The 21,498-nt window shown below is 57.9% G+C and overlaps 2 protein-coding genes across 13 annotated transcripts in view; both read left to right on the top strand.

Moving 5' to 3' along the window:
* The first annotated feature begins 5,490 nt into the window (after window positions 1-5,490).
* Window positions 5,491-17,738, top strand: SH2D5 (SH2 domain containing 5). Of its 9 annotated transcripts, none has more exons than XM_082688089.1 (11): window positions 5,491-5,569; window positions 6,140-6,221; window positions 9,502-9,630; window positions 9,988-10,068; window positions 10,572-10,646; window positions 11,638-11,784; window positions 13,063-13,311; window positions 13,474-13,648; window positions 13,975-14,083; window positions 14,526-14,685; window positions 15,508-17,738. In XM_082688089.1, exons 3-11 carry the CDS (start codon window positions 9,544-9,546, stop codon window positions 15,709-15,711), a joined length of 1,287 nt encoding a protein of 428 aa, XP_082544215.1. In that variant the 5' UTR covers window positions 5,491-5,569; window positions 6,140-6,221; window positions 9,502-9,543; the 3' UTR covers window positions 15,712-17,738. The 9 variants fall into 9 exon arrangements, with proteins under 9 accessions (XP_082544215.1, XP_082544213.1, XP_082544216.1 ...); XM_082688090.1 differs by having other exon boundaries at window positions 5,496-5,569; window positions 6,047-6,221; window positions 9,985-10,068; window positions 15,508-16,382; XM_082688092.1 differs by having other exon boundaries at window positions 5,502-5,569; window positions 9,985-10,068; window positions 15,508-16,382.
* Window positions 17,739-18,486: 748 nt separating this feature from the next.
* The window catches only part of KIF17 (kinesin family member 17), a 40,531-nt gene continuing 37,519 nt past the window's right edge, over window positions 18,487-21,498 (top strand). For all 4 annotated transcript variants that reach the window (XM_082684519.1, XM_082684517.1, XM_082684518.1 and 1 more), the window contains exon 1: window positions 18,487-19,045. In XM_082684519.1, the coding sequence (XP_082540645.1) occupies window positions 18,815-19,045 (231 nt within the window). In that variant the 5' untranslated portion in view covers window positions 18,487-18,814. The remainder of the gene's footprint in view (window positions 19,046-21,498) is intronic.

Genomic DNA, 21,498 nt, shown 5'->3' with positions numbered 1-21,498 from the left:
CTAGCTCAGGGAGCAAAACTTTTCGGGCCACAGTTTACAACAGGATTGGGCTAAAGATCAATGGGCAGCAGTTAGCAGATTTTGAAATTAGGTTTTTAAACTGCTAGGAGCTTGTTAGAAGATGAGTAAGAAAAGAGGAAACAGTTATAACTTTGGGTTTCAAATTCCAGGGAGCAGGAGAGAAGGGCAGCCAGGGGGTTGAGAGCTAGGAGTCCCCTCTAAGCTGGGGTCACCAGAGGCCTAGGCAGTCATCAGCTGCCAGCTGGGTCAAAGCTAGGGCCTTAACTGGCTGTGGGTGAAGAGAGGCTCAAAGAAAACTGTGCCTGCTCCATGTGCAATTTTTTTTTTTTTTAAGTTTTATTTAAGTAATCTCTACACCCAACATAGGTGACTCTTGCCAGGAGTCAAGAGTCACGTGCTTCTCCAACTGAGCCTTCCAGAGACGCCAATATTTTTTTTAAGCTCCATTGAATACTATTACCAGCTTACGTTTTTCAACACAGTCATTACTTTAGGGAATATTCGTTATTAACTGCCTTTCTTCAGCTTTCCAAAACATATCCAGGTCTCCTCTATTTGCTCTGTCTCTGGCAACAAAGCCCTAACAAGTGTTTCTGGAAAAAGGTCCTCTTCGGACCTATACTTTTCAGGTGGGAAAGTAATGGGAACCATCCCTTGTTGCCCTGCTCAAGTAGAGTGCAGGGGGCAAGATAGAGTGCCTAGATCTAGGGCACCAGTTTTATTCCATAGTATTAGGAGGGATGCCATCGTATCAACGGTAACCCTGAAAGAGAAGGAAGTGTGAAGTCCACAGTAATTAAGATAAACCACGATTCCTAGAAATAAAATGGCAGCTGCAGCAGCAGCAGCTTTGGGCTCTCGCAGATGACCCTCAGGGCAGTGCCCTTTCCCTCTCCCCCAGAAGCAGAAGCACTTCCTGAACCGGGACCCCCTGACAGGTGCCTACAGTCTGTGTCCCATTTGGAACTCCGGCAAGGCACTTAACCTTCTGGTTCCCAACTGGAAAAGTGATCACGTTTCTTTGATCCCGTAACCTCCACACTTTGCCAAACCAGAATACATGGGAAGAGCGATCTGGCCCGTAGGGTTGTCCTCCACGTTTTGAATGGGTGAAAAGGGATCTTATATTAATCACAGTCTTAAGTTGCCTTGGGCTGCTGTCACGAAGTAGCAAAGACCGGGTTGTTTACCAGCAGCCCATCCCACAGTTCTGTCATCTAGAAGTTCAAATTGAAGGTGTCAGCAGGGCTAGTTCTGAGAGCCAAGGGAAGATCTGTCCCAGTCCTTCTCCTCGGCTTATGCATGGCTCTCTTCCTGTGTCTTCACCTTGTCTCCCCTCCGTGTGTGTGTGTGTGTGTGTGTGTGTGTGTGTGTGTGTGTGTCTGAATTTCCTCTTATCAGGACCCCCCCCCCACCGTGATACTGGAAGAGCGACCTCTTTTTTTTTTTTTTTAAGATTTTATTTATTTATTTGACAGACAGAGATCACAAGTAGGCAGAGAGGCAGGCAGAGAGAGAGGAGGAAGCAGGCTCCCTGCTGAGCAGAGAGCCCGATGCGGGGCTCAATCCCAGGATCTGAGATCATGACCTGAGCTGAAGGCAGAGGCTTAACCCACTGAACCGCCCAGGCGCCCCGAGTGACCTCATTTTAATCTACCTCTTCACAGACCCCTTCTTTGAGTCACAGTCACATTCTGAGGCACTAGGGATTAGGACTTAAAGAGAGGGACTACAGTTCAAGCTTAAGAGAGGGAATACAGTTCAACCCATAACACATCTCTGGGTTGGTTGATTTTCTGTTGTTGTTGAATTCGTGTCCTAGGTCACTTACTTTGGGAGGGTACACTATTGGGGGTAAGTCACCTTAGAGAATGGAATTAATGGTGCTCAAGGTTGAAAGTAACACGGGGAAGTGTTACAGAGCAAACGCATGGCAGCTTGCCCTGTGAAAGCCAGATGTGCAGGAGCTGTGGCACCCAGGCTTGTGGCAGGCTCACCACCTTGGCGATCAGATTCGAAATGAGGCGGTGTTACTTCCCACTCACATTCATCAGCTGACAGCTCCAGTGTGAGATTCTGGGATTTTAGAGAAAAGGGGAGATTGTGAGAGCAAGCAAGTTCAGTCAATGTTACTGATTCATCAGGAAATAACCACGACCTGGCCACGTGCCCCAGCACGTTCAGGGCTCATGAATCCAGCGCCCCAGCTTGCCTTTTTTGTCATTTCTTTCTCTGCTGAATATAGATCATTCCTTTGGGCTTCCTGCAAGAGTGAGTCATGAATCCAATGGTTGAAGTCCCACCCTGATGGCTCCAGGGAGCTGTGTTGTCAAGAATGTAGGATTAGAGACAGGGGGTGGACAAGGATGTAGCAATGACCGGCTTATGTGGCCATCCTGAGCAGAACTAGGTTGGCTTGATGCGGAGGTGGCTGACACCCGCCGGCGTCTGTCTCCTTTGATGCAAACATCAGCTTTTACATCTAACGCACCTTTAGTAAGGCTTGTGTGCACAGTAGAAGCTTGGAGATTCTGTGCTTCTACTGGAATTAGATCAACTGAATTTGGTAACCTGGGGGAATCGCTCAGATAAGCACTTACATCACTTTGATATATAAATAAAAATGAAGGAATGAACTTCAAATGTATAAATGTGTTTAATGGTTTTGAAACATTGTATCCCTGGGTAGGGATGAAGATCAATGAAAAGGGGGTCCTGAGTGGTCGGGAGCCAATGTAACATATATATTTCACACATTATCTTTCCAGCTCTGTGATGTTTTGTTTAAAATCTCAGGATCTCTGGAACCTAGCGCAGTGCCTGCCGCTGAGATCTTGACCTGTCCCCTTATCCTGAGAAGCGTTTAGAAAGCAGAATTCTCTTTCTGATTTGCCTGTTTCACCATCTGATTTTAATCCCTTGGTCTTTTTTCATTTTGACCTGAAGCAAATTCCAGTCCCTCGCTTATTTATTTATTTTTAAAATATTTTATTTATTTGTCAGGGAGAGAGAGGGAGCACAGGCAGGGAGCGCTGCATTCAGAGGGAGAAGCAGGCTCTCTGCTGAGCAAGGAGCCTGATGCAGGACTCTGTCCCAGGACCCTGGGATCATGTCCTGACCTGAAGGCAGGCACTTAATCAACAAAGCCACCCAGGCATTCCCCATCCCTGTTTTTAAAAGTGTATGATCAGAATTAATTGCATGCATCAGAAACTTGTTAGAGCCGGTAGTTAATACAACTGTGACTTGTATTGCTTTCTCTGAATAGTCAAAGTGGGACTGCAAATTTAGTAATTGGCAAGTCCTTTATTTAAAATTCACAAATTAGGGGTGCCTGGGTGGCTCAGTGGGTTAAAGCCTCTGCTTTCGGCTCAGGTTCGTGGTCCCAGGGTTCTTGAATCGAGTCCCACATCAGGCTCTCTGCTCGGCAAGGAGCCTGCTTCCCTCTCTCTCTGCCTGCTTCTCTGCCTACTTGTGATCTCTCTCTCTCTCTCCCTGTCAATTTTTTAAAAAAATCACATGCCGAAAAAAAAAATAAAATTCACAGTCCAAGCGCCACACTCCGCACAGAGTCTGCTTGAGACCCTCCCTCTACCCCTCTGCCACCCTCAGCTCTCTCAAATAAATAATCTTTATTTTTTAAAAAAATTTAAAGAATTTATTTATTTGAAAGAGAGAACACAAGGCGGGGCGTAGAGGCAGAGGGAGAGGGAGAAGCAGACTCCCTGCTGATCAGTGAGCCGGACCCTGGGATCATGACCTGAGCTGAAGGCAGAGTCTTAACCGACTGAGCCACCCATGTGCCCCTCAAATAAAAAATCTTTTCAAAACAAAGTCACACGCTTTTTTCTTTTTTTGAAAAAAGCTAGTAAGAATTAACCCTTTATCTTTTGTGTACCCTGCATTCCATAAATTGAGATTTTCAAAAAGCAGGAGCAAGTTGTAAACCATCTAGTTCTTTCTCATCACCGTACTCAAGGCTAAGGCCCTCACATGTCTTCATGAAGGGCTTCCTAGAGCACTGGATATGTGGAATTCATTAAACACCTGCCATTTGGTCATATGTAAAAGAGACTCTAGGACAGAAGCAAAGTTTAACACCAACTAGTATTAATTATCGAGTGTCTCACTTACTGTGTGTCAGGCACTGTGCCAAGCACTTTGCCCACATAACTCATTGGATCCTGACGTTGCTATGAGTCACGTGTTAGTAACACTTACGGACGAGGCACTCGGGATTAAAGGGATTAAGGTGTTTGCCCAAGGTCCCACATCTCGTAAGACAACGTGCCCAAATTCCGGACCAAGCCTCTCTAGCCGTTACAGCCCAGTGCTGCCTCTGGAAGGGCCTGCAGATGCTCTGGCAGACACCGACAGGCGTGGCTGAAACCAGCCTCCTCCTGCAACCCGCCTGAGGTCCTCAGCTCCAGACCTTGTCCCTCTGCCTTGCCCACCTCTATCAGCGTGCCCTTCCCATTGGACTTGAGCCCGGGCATCCGCCCCCCCCCCCCCAGGAGTGGCACGTGCACAATGTCCTGCGTTTCCTCCGCAGAACTCGCGCTTCTCATGCACCAAAGGCTGGGCTGTTTCGGGTTTGCAATGTATTTTTTGGCACCTAAAAGGTCCCTGGTCTGATGGGGACAAGAGTGCTTTCCAGTTCAAAGCTGAAGCTGACAGTCGGGCTGGGTGTGCCCACCAGGTTTCCCCCATCTAAGTGGATTTCCGTGCGACCCGAAGGGTAGGGTCACGGCCTCAGTGCGGGGGGCCAACGTTCACGCCGAGCTGGGCAGACTCGCATCGTCCTAGGAAACCGGCTGGGCGGGGAGAGGATGAGGAAGAGGAGGCGGATACCCACTGCCCTCCGAGGCTGAGGGGAGGAAAGGAGAGACTGGTCCGGGTGCCCCGGACGCCGGGTCCTGAGCGCATTCACTCGGTCGTCGAGACGACAACCACCGAACCAACCAGGCTCTGTCCTGCGCCCTGGGGATGGAGGCCCCTGCTGATCAGTGCCGCTTGCGCGCTAGTAAGAGGAATGGCGTGACCAGCGAGAGTCGCGAGGGCTCTGCAGGGGGTGGAGGAGTTACTGGTGGTCTAGGAAGGCTTCCCGGAGGAGGAGCTGCGGGAGCCGCGGTTTGGAGGAGGAGGAGCTTCCCAGGGAGTAGGAGGGTAAGGTCTCCTCAAAGAGGGAACCGCCAGCCAGGCCCTGGGCACTCGGACTCCTCAGCCAGAGAAGAGGGGACGGCGCTGGGCGGGAAGGACCCCTCAGGCCCTTTAAGGCGGAGCGCCGGGAGGCGAGCAGGCGGGGGCGGTGCTAGAGCCCCTTGCGGCCACTGATTGGGCCACACGCCTAACCGGAGCGGCTTCGCGGGCGCCGATTGGCCGGCCAGGGCTGGGCGCCGCCGCCAGGTGATACGGGCTGCTGGTTCCCGCGGCCACGTGGGGGGCGCGCGGGCGGGGGGCGCCGGGGGGCGGACGGCGGAGACGCGCAGGGAGAGCCGGGGGTGCTGCGCGGAGCTGCGGCGGCGGGACTCGAGACGCGGCGGGCGCGGTGAGTGCGCGCGGGGCAGCGGGGCTGGGGCTGGCGGATCGCCGGGAGCGGGGCTCGGTACCCTCGGCGCGGAGGTGGGAGGAGGTCTCGGATGGGGAGGAGCATCTCGGCCGCTTCCCTCCATCACCGCCACCGCCACGGGCGCCGTCCATCACCTCCGCGGTCACCTCCCCTGTCCCTCCGCCAGCGTCCTGCCTCACTCGCCCCTCGGGCGGTCCGGGGAGTTTCTCTGCCCTGGGCCGGGGACTGTCAGCCCAAAGCCCTGGCCGCACTCCACAGGCGCGACGATGATAGCAGGACAAATGACCCACGCGGGGGAGCGCCCCCACTGAATCCCGAAAACAGCACTTTCCGCTCCAAGTCGTCTGCTCGGAGAGGCCATCCTCGACCACCCTGTATTAATAGCACCCCCCCCCCCAACACACATACATCATATATCGTCCTCACCCTACTGTATTTTTCTCCAAATCACTTAAGCCCCGCAGAAATGTTGTTTTCCAGTACGTTGCCCCAGCCCTGCTTGGGCGCTCCCCAAGGGCTGGGACTCTGTTTCGTTCACCCGGCACATAGCTGGCACTTGGAATATTGTCAGAAGGAGCAGATAAATGTACAACCCCAGGAGGGAGCTGCTGTTACTATCCCCACTTTACAGGTGAGGAAATAAACGGAGGCTGAGAGGACTTGCGGACCTCACAATCCATGATGCTGATCTTGAGCTCTGGCTGCTTGGGTGGCCTAGGGCAGAAGGAGTGTGTGTGTGTGGAGGGGGGGGAGGCTCTTCTGTGAGGCTTAGCCAAAGGTGGTGGAGGTGAGGCAGCTGCCAGAGAGGCTCTGGCAGCCCCAGACCATCTGGGCAGGAGGCAGGCAGACTGAGAAAGCAGCTGTTTTGCTGGTAAGATCAGCCCCCAGCCCCTGAGGTGTTTGGGGCAGCTGGATAGACTGGGGCTCGCCAGGATCCCATGATGGACGCCCTGCTTACTTGGGAGAGGAGTCTAAGCAGAAGGACACTGCCACGGCCTAGGGGAAAAGCTCCCAGAGACCCAGGTTTGCTTCCCAGCTCTCCCTTATGCCCTTATGCTGTGTGACTGTGGGCAAGTGGCTTCACCCCTTTGAGCGCCCCTTTGCTAAGCCCAGGGTCCAGGCTGAGTGGTCTCCCAGGATGCTATAAAGCGCCCCCCCCCCCACCCCCATGACTCAACTCAGCCATGGTGCAGTGCAGTAGAGGGCTTCTGTCCTTGACCCTGGAGGCAAGTCAACCCATCCAGGACCCTGTCTCTAAGCAGAACCACCTGGAAATTCTCAGAGGAACAAAAGAAGAGCCCTGGTCTCATTCCGAAGGTGTCCTTCTAGAATGGTGTTGGCCCAGACAGGTTCCTATGTAAAACCTTGGAAAAACAAGTGTGCTCCAAAGAGATAAGTGTGTGTTTGTGCCCAAAATGAGTAAGCAGGTCTGTTTCTGGGGTTGGGGTGAGCCTGGTACCCTTCCTCGTTTGGGTACCCTCAAATTCAGGCCTGGGGGTGACATGCACTGGGAGGGAGAGAGGAAGAGAGAAACTTCCAGTTTCCTGGGGGAAGGATCAGGTGAAGGGGTGCTCCCCACCCCCACTATCTGGACCCTGGAGTGTCCCCAGGAAAGCTGCCTTTCTGTATCTGGAAGGAGGAGGTGGTTCGCAGCCCTAGACACAGCTGTCTCGCCATGTGTGAGTGTGAACGTGAGTGTGCCTGAGGGCCCATGTGGCTCTTTGCTGTCTTACACCCTTAGTGTCTGAGGGGCTGTGTCAGCACCGGCAGGATGGGAAAGGTGCTCATCTCTCCTCCCCCCATCCCTCCTTTATCTATTATTTTGTCTTTGCTTCTCTGTTCCCACATGTGCTGACTGCCTTTCAGACTCTCCTCTCTCCCTCTCTCCCTTCTGCCCCACTTGGGGTTTGGGTTTTGACTCCACCTGTGTGGGTCTAGGGCACCCCAGCCCATACTGTGATAATGACAAAAGGCGAGTTCGCTGGAAGCGCCTTGCGACAGCGGCCACACAGCCTTTGTGCCTGTTACGCATCTAACTTGGTTGTATTTAAACATCAAATGGACCAAAAAATGCAAGATAAATTTAAAAAACCATAAAATGGACAATAGGTGACGGACGTGATGTGAAAAAATGATCAGGATCAAACAGTAGAGGGTGCGAGGCCGGAAAAGCAGGGAGAGGGTCCAGGAGGGAGGAACCAGGACAGCGTCCACGGGACCGTGCAGCCTTTATTTCTGGCTCTCCTAGCGTGGCCGCTCATGGAAAGTGAAGTAAGGGGTTGCTCCCAGAATGTCGTGGGCGGCTGCTGCCGCCCCCACCCGGGCTGAGCCTGGGGCTAAAGGTCTGGGCAGAGAAAGAGAGGTTCCTGGGCTCCTGGCACTGAGAGCGTCTGTAGGAGGGTGGGTTGAGCACACCCGGGACACACCTATTTCCTGCCCAGCGCCCTAATACCTGCTCTCTCCTGGAGGAATCCTGGTTCCCAGGCAAGCCTCGCCCTCTACCTCACTCTCCTTGCCTGAGAGGTCTTCCTGTCTTTCCGTGCAAGGAGGGCCCTGAAAGTGGTCAGACCTCGCTGCCCTCCCAAGCTCCCTCCTGAACAGCAGACTTTGGGGTCCCCCCACCCTCCGTGTACCTGTTAAGCGTTCCTCCAGGCCACGCTGGGGTCATGCTGGGTGTCTGCTCCTCCATTCAGTTCTGGAGTCCTGACTCAATCCCAGGTTTTGGGGATGCAGACATGGAGGCTCAGAGAGGTAGGGCTGTTTGCCCGAAGTCACACAGCATTTGGACCCAGATTTCTCTGATCCTAAGTGCAGTGATTGGAAGCAGTCTGGTGAGTAGCCAGGCAGGATGGGAGACGGAGGTGGGGTCTGAGTTGGCCCCAGCAAGGACTGAGGGAACCGAGTCATGAGGCCACCCAGACAGAGGCCATCAGCCACTCTTTCTCAAGATGCCTTGATTCCGTGTTCATTGTGCACCAGCTGCGGTCATGAGCTCTAAATGGGGAGTGAGCGCTCTCTCTGTACTTGAGGGTGGTCTAGTAAGGGAGGTTTCCTTCTCTCCTCCACTAGTGGATTTGGGAAAGGGGCCCCACGAAAGACCAAAACCTGGGCTGGGTTGGGGGGTAGGGCTCCTTCAGTCAGGCTGGCCAAATGAGGCAGGGCCTGTGTAGTACGTCGCTAGCCTCAGGAGCTCAGGCCACCAAGCTCATGGGCCATTCCCATAGGTCACAGAACTCCTGGCCTAGAGCCTTCTATGGCTCCCCACTGCCCACAGGGCACAGCTTCAGTTGCCTTGGGGAGTAACATTAAAGGCCAATCCCAATCTGGCTCTGGCCCACTCTTCTGGTAAGGTCTAGCCAAGGGGTCAGCTGCTTTCTTCCCTGTGCCTCTGCACAGTGGCTGCTGCACAGTGGCTGCTGTCACATTTCCTCCTCTCGGGTGCTACTTTCCCAGGCATTGCCCCTTCCCTGGCACTTTATACAGGCTGGTTCCATGGCCTGCACCCCTACTTCCACCCTGGAGGCCGGCCAAGGCCAGAGCACAGAGGTGGCCTGCCCCACCCCTACCTTAAGCTCCTCCCCCAGAGCTCTCCCCTCCTGGAGGCCTTCCTTGCTGCAGCAACCCCCAGCCTGCATTTCCCCGCCTCCTCTCTCCTCTGTCACCATCTAGCATGTTCCATATCTTACTGATTGATCCGTTCAGTGACTGTCTTCCACACAAGCCTGTTGGCTCCACGAGGGCAGGAGGGAGTCTGTCATCTTATTCTGGGCCGTGTATTCCCTGTGTTCCCAGTGCCCTGGACAGTGTCTGGCACACGGCAAGGGCCCAGGAAGGATCTCCAGGGGCAGGGAGCTCCCCGGCCTCTGAGCGGGAGTTCCTGGGAGTCATCCTTTCTCCCCTGCCCTTTGCAGCCTTTTCTCCCGTGGAGCTGGAAGCTGGGGACCCTGGGGGCCATGCAGAGGGCCGGGGCAGGGGGCCGGAGGGCCTCTGACTGCGGCCCTGCGCCTCACCGGCCCAGGTGCATCACCAAGTTCGCCCAGGTGGGTGGGGCCGCCCCACGGGGTGCGCTTTCGTGGGCCGGGGCTGAGTGCAGGTCCTGGGGCGTGGGGAGGAGCTATGCCTGTCTTGCCCAGCGGACCCGGACTCTAGAATGCATGTGGGCACAGATGAGGAGATGGGGCCTCAGAGGGGCAGAGAGGCGTGACCAAGGCCACCTGCTGGGAAGGCTGCAGGGCCCGCTAGACTCCGAGTCCAGTGCTCTGTCCCTGTCCCCAGCTTAGCCGGCAGAGCAGTGTGTGTTTGGTGGCGGGGCGGGGGGAAGAGTCTGGAGGATGTGGTCAGGAGCCCTGGTCCTGACTGCTTGGCCTCCTTCCCGCCCTCACCACATCCCCAAGCAGTACGTGGGCTCCTTCCCCGTGGATGACCTGGACACCCAGGAGAGCGTGTGGCTCGTGCAGCAACAGCTGTGGGCACTGAAGGTAGGGAGCCAGGACGGGCATGTGCCTGTCTCTGTCCCTGTCCCTAGCAGGGTTCACAGCCTGGGAGGGTCAGGCTGGAATGGCCCCTGCGGCCATCTTACCCAACCCCCCAATTGTAGAGATGGGGCGGGGGAGGCCCGGCGGGGGCAAGACCAAAGTCATTCTGAGAAGTGGGCCCAGAGACGACCACACCCAGGCTCCTGAAGCTGTGTCCCTTAAAGCCCGGGACCGCGTCCCTTGGGCAATCGTGACCTGCCTCCCATGGGTGGAGGCCACAGTGGAGATGTGGGGGATGGTCATAGCGTGGCCCGCTAAGACCCTGGCTCGGGGGCGATCTGCCAGGCCCCATCCGCACCTCCGCAGCTTCTGGGGAGTCCACTCTCCAGGGCCCAGTCCCTTGGCAGCGGGGGAGGAGTTGACGGAGTAGCCTGGTGGGCCTGGTCCTGAGGCAGGGCAGGGCCTGGAAGGTAACACCCGGCCCCGACCAACTCTCTCCCACCTAGGATTGTCCCCGACGCCGGGCTGTCATCCTGAAATTCAGCCTTCAGGGCCTCAAGATCTACAGCGGGGAGGGCGAGGTAGGAGCCTGCGTGGGGGCCAGCGAGGACTGGACGGGACCGCTGTCCTCCTCCCTTAGCCCCCAGCCCTGCACCACCCCTCGAGCGTCCCTGCCTCCCCAGCCTGCTCTGGGCCTTTGAACGTCCCTGGCAAAGGTTTCTCACCCCCGGCCCTGCCCTCCAAAAGCTCCAGGTGCTACCTCCTGGCCTGAGTGTCAAGATTGTCACCTCTCTGCCGGCTGCGGGCCTCTGGCGGGATCTGCCCAAGGTTGGCCAGCGGCCAGCCTCAGGCCGGAGGCCCGTCGGGAGTGCCTGCCTGATCGCGGGTCCTTCTCGTCCTGGGGCAAGCCAGTGTGTGTTGAACACTAACCTTGTGTCGCACTGTGTACCCCACAACCCCGGGGCCGGTCTCCTAAGATGGGTGCGAACCGTGTCCCAGAGCTGTGCGTCCCAGAACTGAGGCTTTGCGGTCAGGTCCTGGGCACTTGCACGAGATCTTACTAGCCCCCACCCGCAACCCCATCAGAGGGGGCACCGTCCCCACTTAGTAAGTGTCACGCGGGCTCAAAGGGCTGTGCTTACCTGATCAAGTCACCCAGAGAGTGGCGGTTTCCGACTCCAGACACCAGACGTGCACCCAGGGCGCCGGCCACTGCCTCTTTCCATGCCTCCGCAGGCAGTGAGCTCTTTGCCACTTGGATTCATAGCGTGGATGGGTGGGGGCGGGGACGATCCCAGCCAGCAGGTTGGCAGTAGGGAGCACAGGACCGAGGGCATGTGAAGGCTGAGCGTTCCCATCTGAAGCAGGGTTTGGGCAGGCCTGGGAGGAGGGAGGAGTTCTTCCCCCAGGGGCTGGGGGTGGGGGGGTGGGTTAGGCTGGGCTCTGAGGCCGGAGACCAGGCCCCAGAGGCCAGCCAGCAGGCGTGTGGGACCCACAGGGCGGGCACCCCCTGGGCCAGCAGCTAGAGGCCACGTGGGGCTGACGGAGTCCGTCCTGCCCGCTCCTCCCCAGGTGCTCCTGATGGCTCACGCCCTGCGGCGCATCCTCTACTCCACCTGGTGCCCGGCTGACTGCCAGTTCGCCTTCATGGCCCGAAACCCCCAGAGCCCGGCCAACAAGCTCTTCTGCCACCTCTTCGTGGGCAACCAGCCTGGAGAGGTACCTGGGGCCCGGGGCAGGGGAACCACCACCAAGGCTGGGTTTGGGGATGTGCCGTGCATCAGCATGGGCTCCAGGCATCTAGGCCTCGGGGGGCTCAGCTAAGCTGGCCAGAGTCCCCTCCAGGCAGCCACTCCTTCCCGCACTGGCTCCTTCTGTGTCTCTGCCCACTGAGGACCCCACAAAAGCAGGTTAGTGGCCTCAGCATTCCCCAGGGCCTGGACATGGGGATCAGGCCATGTGCTTAGAAATTGGATAGTCACTCTGCCAGGCTTTTGCTCATGCTCTTAGCCTGGATTTCCCTTCCCCTTCTGGCAAATTCCAGCTTGCCCTTTAAGGCCAGCCTATGTGTCTGAAGCCTACCTTGAGTCCTCTACCTTGAGTCCTCTGGACCACTCTTCCTTCTGAGGTCTCAGAACGTGAACCACACTGTCATTGGTCTGTCCCTAATCACAGACGATGGAATTCTTTGACAGTAGAAACTGGGGCCAGGTCTTGAACTGCTCTGGTGCATGGCCCTGTGGGGCTAGTGGGTGAATGGGTGGATCCCAGAAGCCAAAGCCAGCACGGCCACCATGATCAGCAGAGACTTGGCAGATGACTATGTGGCCAGCAGGGGCTGGGCTTGGTGCCAGCTAGCAACATTTGCCGTCAGCCCTGTATCTCAAGCTCTTGTGTGGGCTCCTGGAAGGACAGGGGGCTGAGACACTGCCCTTGACCTTCCGGAGCTCACAGCTCCAATATTTTGGGGCTGGGCAATGTATGTGGGGGGTAGAACGTACTGGCCCCAGAGCGGTAGGCTTATGCTGGCGGCTCTCTGTGCTCTACTTCACTGAAAGAGCACAGGAAAGTGGGGATGGGGAGTCCCCCGTCTGTCTGCCCAGATTCACACAGCGGCCCCTAAGTGGCAGAGCTGGGACTGGAGCCCAGGCTGTGGGATTGGAGGGCCTGGGCTCGTAGCCGATCCTCTAAAAGGAAATGGACATGGGGTGGGGTAGTCAAGCTAGGGGCGGGCGTGCATTTAGCCTGTGTATTCCCAGCTCCAAGCGTGACGTCTGGAACAAAGCGGGGCTCAGGATCTGTTCAATGAACAAAGGAAGCTGCTGGGGGGAACTGCATGGTGGTGAAGTTTTGAGGAATGAGTGGGAGTTTTCCCAGGAAGGATGGGGCAGAGAATCCCAAGCCGAGGGCTGCACGCGCTAATAGCAAGTGGGTTGCCATCTAAGGAGTCCCCCAGGGGCCCCGTCCCACCTGAGCCAGCCTCTTCCTCCTCCGCAGGTCCAGATCCTGCACCTGCTGCTCTGCCGCTCCTTCCAGCTCGCTTACCTCCTGCAGCACCCTGAGCAGCGCGCACAGCCTGAGCCCTGCCTGGGGTCTGCAGGGGACATAGCCCCGAAGCAGCTGTCCAGCCCTGGGGGCCCCCCTGGCCTAGTACGGGAACCATTCGGCCGTGGTCAGCTCTCACAGAATGTGCACGCGCTGGTCTCCTTCCGGCGGCTGCCAGCAGAGGGGCCCATGGGCAGTGGGGTACGCAGCACCCCAGCTGTGGGGCGGGCAGTGGAAGAGGGAATTGGAATGGGGTTTGGGGGTCATGGGAGGGGAATGCAGCACAGCAGCAGCATGGGGCTCTGCCTGACTGGGCCGGGGCCTGAGTCAGCCTGCCCCTGTGGGCCCCTCTCGGTGCCTTAGAAGGAGCTGCCGGAGTCTGAAGGCCGAGGCGGGGCCCGCCATGCCCGCCTGGGGAATCCTTACTGCTCACCCACGCTGGTACGCAAGAAGGCCATTCGCAGCAAGGTGATCCGCTCTGGGGCCTACCGCGGCTGCACCTACGAGACCCAGCTGCAGCTGTCCGCTCGGGAGGCCTGTGAGTCCCCGGGGCTCGCCTGCCGTGTGGGTGCGGGGGCGCAGGCCCGGGTACATCCTTGTGAATCAGAGGGCTCGGCCTGTGTGTGCATCTGCCTGTGTGCACGTGAGTGTGCAGCCAGGTGTGCACACCTGGGGGCTTACGCAGGTGATCAGACAGCTGTGGGTGTGCTTCAGCTGGTGAGCCGGTGGGTGCGTGTGGGCTGTGCCCGTGGGTGGACCTCTCTGCGCGGGGGAGACTTGGTGAGGAGATGAGCATGGCAGGGATGGGGTTGGTAGCTGTGGGGCGGCTTCTCCCTCTCTCTGACCCCTCGGTGGTCTCCACAGTTCCTGCCGCGTGGGAGGCGTGGCCCCGGGGGCCTGGTGGCCCCTCGTGTCTGGTGGAGAGCGAGGGGAGCCTGACGGAGAACATCTGGGCCTTTGCTGGCATCTCCAGGTACGGGGGGTGCCTGACCCGGCTGGTGCGCACGCAGCCCCTTGGGCTGGGCAGAGGAATGGATCCTGGGCTGCCCAGGGGCCCTGAGGTGTGCCACCTTCCTGGACAGAGACAGAGCCGTCCTGGCCTTGGTGGGCCCGGGGCCAGGGGCTTCCCCCACTGGACCTGTTTTCTCAAATGTGAAATGGGGATAATCGCAGGCCTGTGGAGAGGATCGAATGGGGTCACTCAAGGAAAGCTCTCAGCACCTCGCCTGTCACAGGGCAGCTGCTTCCTAACCGCCACCTCTGCAAAACTCTCCAGGGTGGGTCTTGCAGCGGTCAGCAGTCAAGGGCCCCTTAGTGCCTCTTAGGAAGGAAGCTTCCCTTGGCAGAGGGGTCAACCCCGGGGAGCGACGTGAGGCCGGAGTCCTGCCCTCAGCCTCTCCCCGCTGCCCTTCCAGGCCCAGCGCTCTCGCCCTGCTGCGGAGAGACGTGCTTGGGGCCTTCCTGCTGTGGCCCGAGCCCGGCACCAGTGGCCAGTGGTGCCTGTCGGTGCGGACACAGTGTGGTGTGGTCCCCCACCAGGTCTTCCGGAACCACTTGGGCCGCTACTGCGTGGAGGTGAGCAAGCACCTGGGCCCAGCCTGGGGCCCCGCCCCCCGAAAGCCCCGCCCCTACAAGTCCCTCCCTTTATAACGTGAGCTGGGGGGGCACGTGCCTCATCGTGGTACCCCATTGGTTCTCTCTGGCCACACCCCTTATTTAACTAACTCTCCATCTAGTTTGTCATTGGTCCAGCTGGCCCCACCCTCGGGCCTCCAGAGGGGTTTTTGTTTTTTTAAAGATTTTATTTAATTATTTGATAGAGACAGAGCAAGCACAAGCAAGGGGATCCGCAGAGAGAGAGGAAGAAAGAGGCTCCCCACTGAGCGAGGAGCGAACCCTGGGCTTGATCCCAGGACCCTGAGATCATGATCTGAGCCCAAGGCAGACCCTTAACCGTGGGAGCCACCCAGGTGCCCTCAGAGTCTTGGGCCCTGGTCATGCTTCCCATTTCTATAGGAATCCCGGCTCTTAAAAGTGGCTTTCCCACGCTCTAGCCCGTCTTTTAGTGGAGCTGGAAATGACTCAGAGAGGGGCAGACACTGGCCTAACCTCACCCAGCCTCTGGGCTTCCAGGTCTGGAGTCTTGGTCTGACCACAGGTTTCCAGGGGCTGGATGTGCGCACTTGTTACAAGATAAATGGCTCAGTCCCGTCCAGGCTGGCGAGACAGAAAGAGAGGAGACAGTGTCTGGCTCTGCCGTAGGCAAGATGGTGACCTCTCTGAGGTCAAATTTCCTCCCTTCTGAAGTGGGGCAGGATCCCTTGTGAGGGGATGGGGGGTGCCCCGAGCGGAGCTGTGGGGGAAGGGAAGCTGGAGCTTCAGCCCTTTCCGCCCTAGCACCTGCCGGCCGAGTTTGCCAGCCTGGAGGCCCTGCTGGAGCACCACGCTGGGACGGAGCGCAGCCTCTTCTGCTCCCTTGACATGGGCCGCCTGAACCCCGGCTACGAAGAGCAGGACTGCGGGTCCGAGGGCAGGCCCCCCCGGACACTGCGGCCCCTTGGCCATGCCAAGTCCGAGGCAGAGCTGCAGGGCCTGGGCTAGGAGGCAAGCCCCCGGCCCTACCTCACCCTGGCTCCTGGGCCTCACCGGGCCGCCCTGCCCCTCTGCTGCCCTGCTGGTCACCAGTTCCACCCGCCGACTCTGCCCCTCGGACCAGTCTTCCATCACGTCACCGCCTGTGGTAGGGGGGAGCCCTGACACTGGGGATCGCTGGTGGCTTCTCACGAGACATGTGGCCCGCGGAGATTGTAGGCGGGGCAGACGGAGCTCCAGGCTTTCCAGTCACCTGCTGGGTGACTTCGGATGCTTGTCTCTGGGCTTCACTTTACTGCTGGGAGGGGAACTTTCTGAGGGGGCAGGAAGGTTTGTTCATGAGGGATGTGGTCCTCTCCCAAAGAGGCCAGCCCTCGGGCCCTGACCGGGAGTCTCCAGACAGTACCTGACTGAGGCGGTGGGCACATGAGGGAGAGGTGACTGGGGAGGCTGGAGTGAGTCCTCAGACCTGGGAGTGAGCCACCCTTTCCAGGAGAGAAACTGGAGAGCGCTCGGAGGAGCTGACAGGCCTGGCGGCTGGGCCCAGCTGCACCCGCCGGCAGAGCACAGCCTGTGTCTCACAGCATCTGACAGCGAGGGAGTCTTCCATTGAATTCTGTGAATTCCATTCTTAGGAATGAAGCTTAGGAGGGCATGGAAAGGCAGGATGGACGAAGAGCTGCGCATACCTGTCTCTAGAAGGGATGTGAGCCAACAGCGCAAAGAAACTCTGTGATGCTTAGAAAGGCTGGATTGTCGCCAATCAAATCCACAGGGTTGTGATTCCTGCCCCCACACCCTCAGGACCACTGGGACACACACCCCTACACACACACACACACACACACAGGCTCATTTCCTTTGTGCATTTGACCAGGAGGGGCCCGCAGTGAGCCATAGGTGTGCAGGGTGACCAGGGTCCTATTCAGCTCATCCTGCGGGCTAGTCTGGGTTTGGGGGTTGCCTGGGAAGCCACCTGATTCTGGCCCACTCCCCACAACGGGGTGCTGGCCATGGTTATCAGGGGCCGCCTCACCAGGCCTGCCGTACTGGGGTTGGACTCAGAGCGGAACCACCCAAAGGTGGAACTGATTTGGGTCCTGCCAGAGGGGCCTGGGCCTCGCGGGGTGGGTGGGGTAACAGGGAAATGACTTGGGCCTAAGGTAGTGGCCCTGCAGTGAGTGACAGGTACCCAGCGCCTTTACAACAAGTAAGCTCGAAAGATGGACACATGTACCGAATTACTTAGGGAACAGGTTCACTTTGGAGGAACTTCTATTCCTGAGGCAGAGGCCAAGTCACGAATCTGGGGGCTGCCCTCTCCCACATCTGGGAGTGGGATGTGACAGTTCTATGCCTTGAAAATGATTTCTGACTCCTGGGAGGAAGAGGGCGGCCCTGATGGAAGAGAAAGAAGGGAGGCTCCTCTGGAGGTCAGGCCTTGGCTTCCCAGCTGACAACCTCCTGCCTAGGGAATGGGCTGGGCTGGGGACCATGTCATTCATCACAAGGGATAGCAGGGGTAGGAGGTGCCTGTAGGAGGTTCCTCACTGGAACCACAACACTGAGTTTACACTGAATGGGAGGGGGAACTGGGGCTCAATTTATAGCCATCTCCACCAGAACCCATGGTCTCTCGTGGGAGGCCTGGTTTCACATTTCCCTGGCAAAGACAGGGGTTTGCCGACTCGGGGTGTCCTGGGGTGCTGGAATTACAGCACCGGAGACATGTGTTTATGACCTGGCGACGGGCCTGGCCTGGGGCCAAAGCCTGCCTCTGTGAGAGATAGGTATCATTGAGCATATCCTCCGTGTGGACAAGGTATCAAGAATGTTCTCAAAGCACTTTAACATTCCTTCACACAGTACTCATCGCGTGGTATGCATAGGGCAAGGGTTTTGACCCACGTGTGCAGATGCTTCAATGTCTTAACCATAGATCAGTTTTCTCTTTGTTCCAACTGGCACCATCTGGGTAACCCGCTCTCCTTACTGTGTGCACTTGAAACAAATAAAATGCATTTCTTCCGATTGTCTAGCACAGACTTTTCCTTTGAAAGTCAGGGTCTTTGTCCAGTTTGCCTATCTTGGTTTGCCAACTGGTGCTGGGTGGTGAACCAGAGGGATCCTGTCCTCAGGGGCTCAGGATGTCCTGAAGGAATAGCATAGGTAGATTAATTCAAATCCTGTCTCTTCTGTTAAAATCCTCAGTGGGTACTTCCTGCAGGGAAATGACAGTTGCCATTCTGGCTGGAGGGACTTTGGCTGAGCCGTGGGATTTTGGCCTGGTAACCTCTCCGGCCAAAAAAGACTTCGGTTCTCAAAAATGGTTTTGTTTTGTTTTTTAACCTTAGTCTTAGAAAAAATGAGGGCAGCATTAGAAGGAAGATTTGCTCTGTCGGAGGCAGCCCTCCCCTGAATCAGTAGAGGGGTGTGGATAAAAGGCAGCAAGGTCCCTGTCGCCTTTCTCGGTAGGCCTCTAACTACCGCGTGAAGGCCTGCCTCCTGCATCTCTCCCCGTCCTAGCTGAGCAACCTCGGGCAGATTGCTTAACCTCTCTGAACTGGGCAGTGGGGATTAGAGGAGAGAGCTGACGCTCCAGCGAAGCGAGCCGCCCCGGCCAGCCAACAGCTAGACTCCTGCGCGACTCTCCCAGGGGCTGGGTGCCGGGAACGCGCAGACCCCCACCCCCACCCCCCGGGAGCCGTCGGCTGTGACGCCACAGGCGTTGCCGGGCAACCGCGAACGCCGCGGCGGCGCGCGTGCCCGCGGGCGGCTGGGGCGGCTCCGGGGTTCCGGTCGTGCGGCGGCGCCTGCAGCGCGGATCCCCCACTGCCTCCTCCCCGGACCGGGGCTCAGGGACGGGCGAGCCCGGGCGCGGGAGGAGGCGGCGGTCCCTGCTCCGGTCCTGCGACCCCACCGCCGCGCCCCTTCTCTTCTCGGGGCGCTCCGCGGGGAGTCCCGGCCCCCGGCGGCGGGCGCGGCCCCGCCCCCGCCGCGCGGCCCCGCCCCCCTTGCCGGGCGCTGGCCCCGCCCCCTGACCCCGGCGGTCCTGAGTCCTGGCCGCACCGCCCACGTCGGGCCGCGCCGGGGGGACCCCCGCCGAGGCGCCATGGCCTCGGAGTCGGTGAAGGTGGTGGTGCGCTGCCGCCCCATGAACCAGCGGGAGCGGGAGCTGAACTGCCAGCTCGTGGTGACGGTGGACTCCGCGCGCGGCCAGTGCTTCATCCAGAACCCGGGCGCCGCCGACGAGCCGCCCAAGCAGTTCACCTTCGACGGCGCCTACTACATGGACCACTTCACGGAGCAGATCTACAACGAGATCGCCTACCCGCTGGTGGAGGTGAGGGCGCCCGGGGGGCCGCCGCCCAGGGGGCCTGAAGGGACAGCGCTGTTCCCGAGCTGGGCTGGGACGCCCCTCTGGAGGAAGTAGGTGGACACCAACAGGTCGGGCTGAAGTCTTTTGTCTAGGTAGGAGACAGCTGGAACCCACCTACAACGTCCAGGTTCCGGTGTCCATTGTCTGCAAGGCCAGAGCTGGCCCTCGCCCCCACCCCTCCCAGCCCCCTGCCCCCAAGAGCTCCAGCCTCCAGAACGGCCTGCCCTCCACCATCAGCTGAGGACCCGAGGACTTCTCCAAACGCTCAAGCCTCTTCCCCCAGCCTCCTCCTCCTCTTTCCTGGCTGTAGCTTCCGCTTTCTCCCCTCAGCACCCAGAATCGTGGCTCATCCTCTGTTCGACAAAGATCTCTGCTTCCCTCCTTTCTGCCTTTGTCTGGGAGGAACGGAAACCGTTTCCCTTTGGTCTAACCCATCATCCTCTTCCTCTCAGCAGTTGAGGAACAAAGAGGCAACACCAGTTTGTCACCCTTCATAGGGCTTTTGCTTTCTGGAGCACTCACACTAGGTCGCTTGCACATTTCACAGATGGGGTGACTGAGGCCCAGGAGAGGGAAACTTGCCCAAGCTTCCAGCAGAGGAGTGGCTGGAGCTACGCCTCATGTCTTCTGGCCACGGGCTTTTCCCAAGGCATCTCCCCAGCCATTCAGCGAGTCGTTAGTGAAGTGAGATGTCACAGGTTGTCACAGGTTGTCCCAGGGAAAAAAAGGAAAACTTTGGGAAATGGTGCTTACACCCTCCCTCGCTTGAATCGTCAGTGTTCCAAGGCATATTCAGGTACCTGAGACTCTGGAGGGTCCTGCAGTGAAGAAACTGATTTGACTTCCTAAACCCAGCGTTTCCAGAATGTGCAGTAGAACCTTTGTTGTTTTCGCTGGCAGGCCAATTAAATCCAGAGCACCTCCTTCGACTGCCCCACTTCTCGACCAAGGCTCAAAGCTCTCCCTTGAGAGCACTGAAGTGTTCTGAAGCCCAGAACTCCCCAGTGGTCAGGGCCCTATGGAAATGATGCATAGGTTGTGGTCCCAGACGCTGGGGATGGCTAGGCTGTCCTCCTGCACTGGCAGGCTGTCGCACTCCTAGGCTGGAAGGGACCTGAGGGGTTGTGTCTGGTGTGCCCCCTCTCCCCATTGAGCCCTTGAATGTCCACCCAGTGGCAGAAGTTCATTCTTCCCAAAGCAGCCCCTTTCCCCTTTGCTTTTTGGCTCCCAGAAGACTGTTTTTCGTGGTGAGTCAGAGTTAGTGTCCCTGAAGCTTTTAGCCACCTGTCCTGGCTCTGTCTCTGAGGCCTTACAGATCTCCTCTGCTCCCTTTTCCAGGGTTGGCCCCTTAGAGATTTAGATTCCAAGACTGAGACCCTTGGCCTTGCTTGTGGGTCCCTGCCTCATCCTGGAAGTACTCCCCTGAGCACTTCCTCAGGAAACCCCAGCCCCAGGTAGGAGACACTAGGGATGGACCTGGGTTTCTGTCACATCTCCCCTCTGGCTCTCCCTCTTCTCCTGAGTTCCCCCACTTCTTGGGATTGGGATTCTGTGCCAGACACCTGCCTCTGGACATCCCCCAGAGCCTTAAATTCAACATGACAGAAACTCGTTTTCATTCATTCACCCATTCAGCTAAAAAGTAGCAGCTCCTTACCAGGCCGGTCCTCGGCTTGGGGAGCACAGCCCTGAAAGGCGTGGCCTCTGCCCTCGGTGAGCTCATGGTCATGGGGAGGAGCAGCTAAGCTAATACACCAATTCCAGCCCCCTGCCCACAGTCCAGGGTTGTAATACTCCAATCCAAGGTGATGAAGGAGAGAGGAAGCCTGGGGCATGTTGACAGCTGGAGAACCTGGGCTTGGAGGGTATAGGAAGGGAGGGGAAGTCTGGGAGGGCTTCCTGAAAGTGGTGAGGTTTAAACTGAGACCTGAAGAAAGAGAGGGGTAAGCCAGGTAGGAAGGTGGAGGCAGGGGCCTTCCAGGTGGAGGCCTGCATTTGACTCTGGGGACAAGTATAGAGCTGGAGTCCTCCTTCTTGGTGGGGGAAACTTCTGAGGTCTGGAGTATCGCAGAATGAGGTAGGGGCGGTTTTGATACCCAGCACAGTGCCTGGTCCCGTACTCCATCCTGCTGCCTCCCATTAAATGGGCAGCACACCCAGCACAGCTCAGGTGACTCTGAGCCAGGAGCAGCTGTGCCATTAGGGCCAGGGGGCTGTGGGTCTGCCCGGCGGGGCTCTGAGCCCACTTCAGGCTCTCCTGGGGCTTGTGCCATCTCCATGGGGCCTCCCATCCAGGCCCTTGACTTCGGGTCCCTATTGCACAAATCCCCCAGCACTTCCGACGGCCCCTTCCTGCCCTTTTCTTTCCTGCTTCTCCGGGCCTCAAATCTAGTCCCTATTCCTGATCTTCTCTGTCC

This window comes from Mustela nivalis, assembly GCF_964662115.1.
Source record: "Mustela nivalis genome assembly, chromosome: 10".
Lineage (NCBI taxonomy): Eukaryota > Metazoa > Chordata > Mammalia > Carnivora > Mustelidae > Mustela > Mustela nivalis.
This window is presented reverse-complemented; position numbering and strand designations above follow the sequence as displayed.

What these genes read in the sequence shown, in the direction of transcription:
- SH2D5 (XM_082688090.1), top strand. Translation starts at nt 6,057, where the DNA reads ATGTTGTTTTCCAGTACGTTGCCCCAGCCCTGCTTGGGCGCTCCCCAA. An exon ending in TCTACAGCGGGGAGGGCGAG is followed by an intron (nt 10,647 to 11,637) that starts GTAGGAGCCTGC and finishes GCTCCTCCCCAG; the next exon opens with GTGCTCCTGATGGCTCACGC. An exon ending in GCTGTCCGCTCGGGAGGCCT is followed by an intron (nt 13,649 to 13,974) that starts GTGAGTCCCCGG and finishes TGGTCTCCACAG; the next exon opens with TTCCTGCCGCGTGGGAGGCG.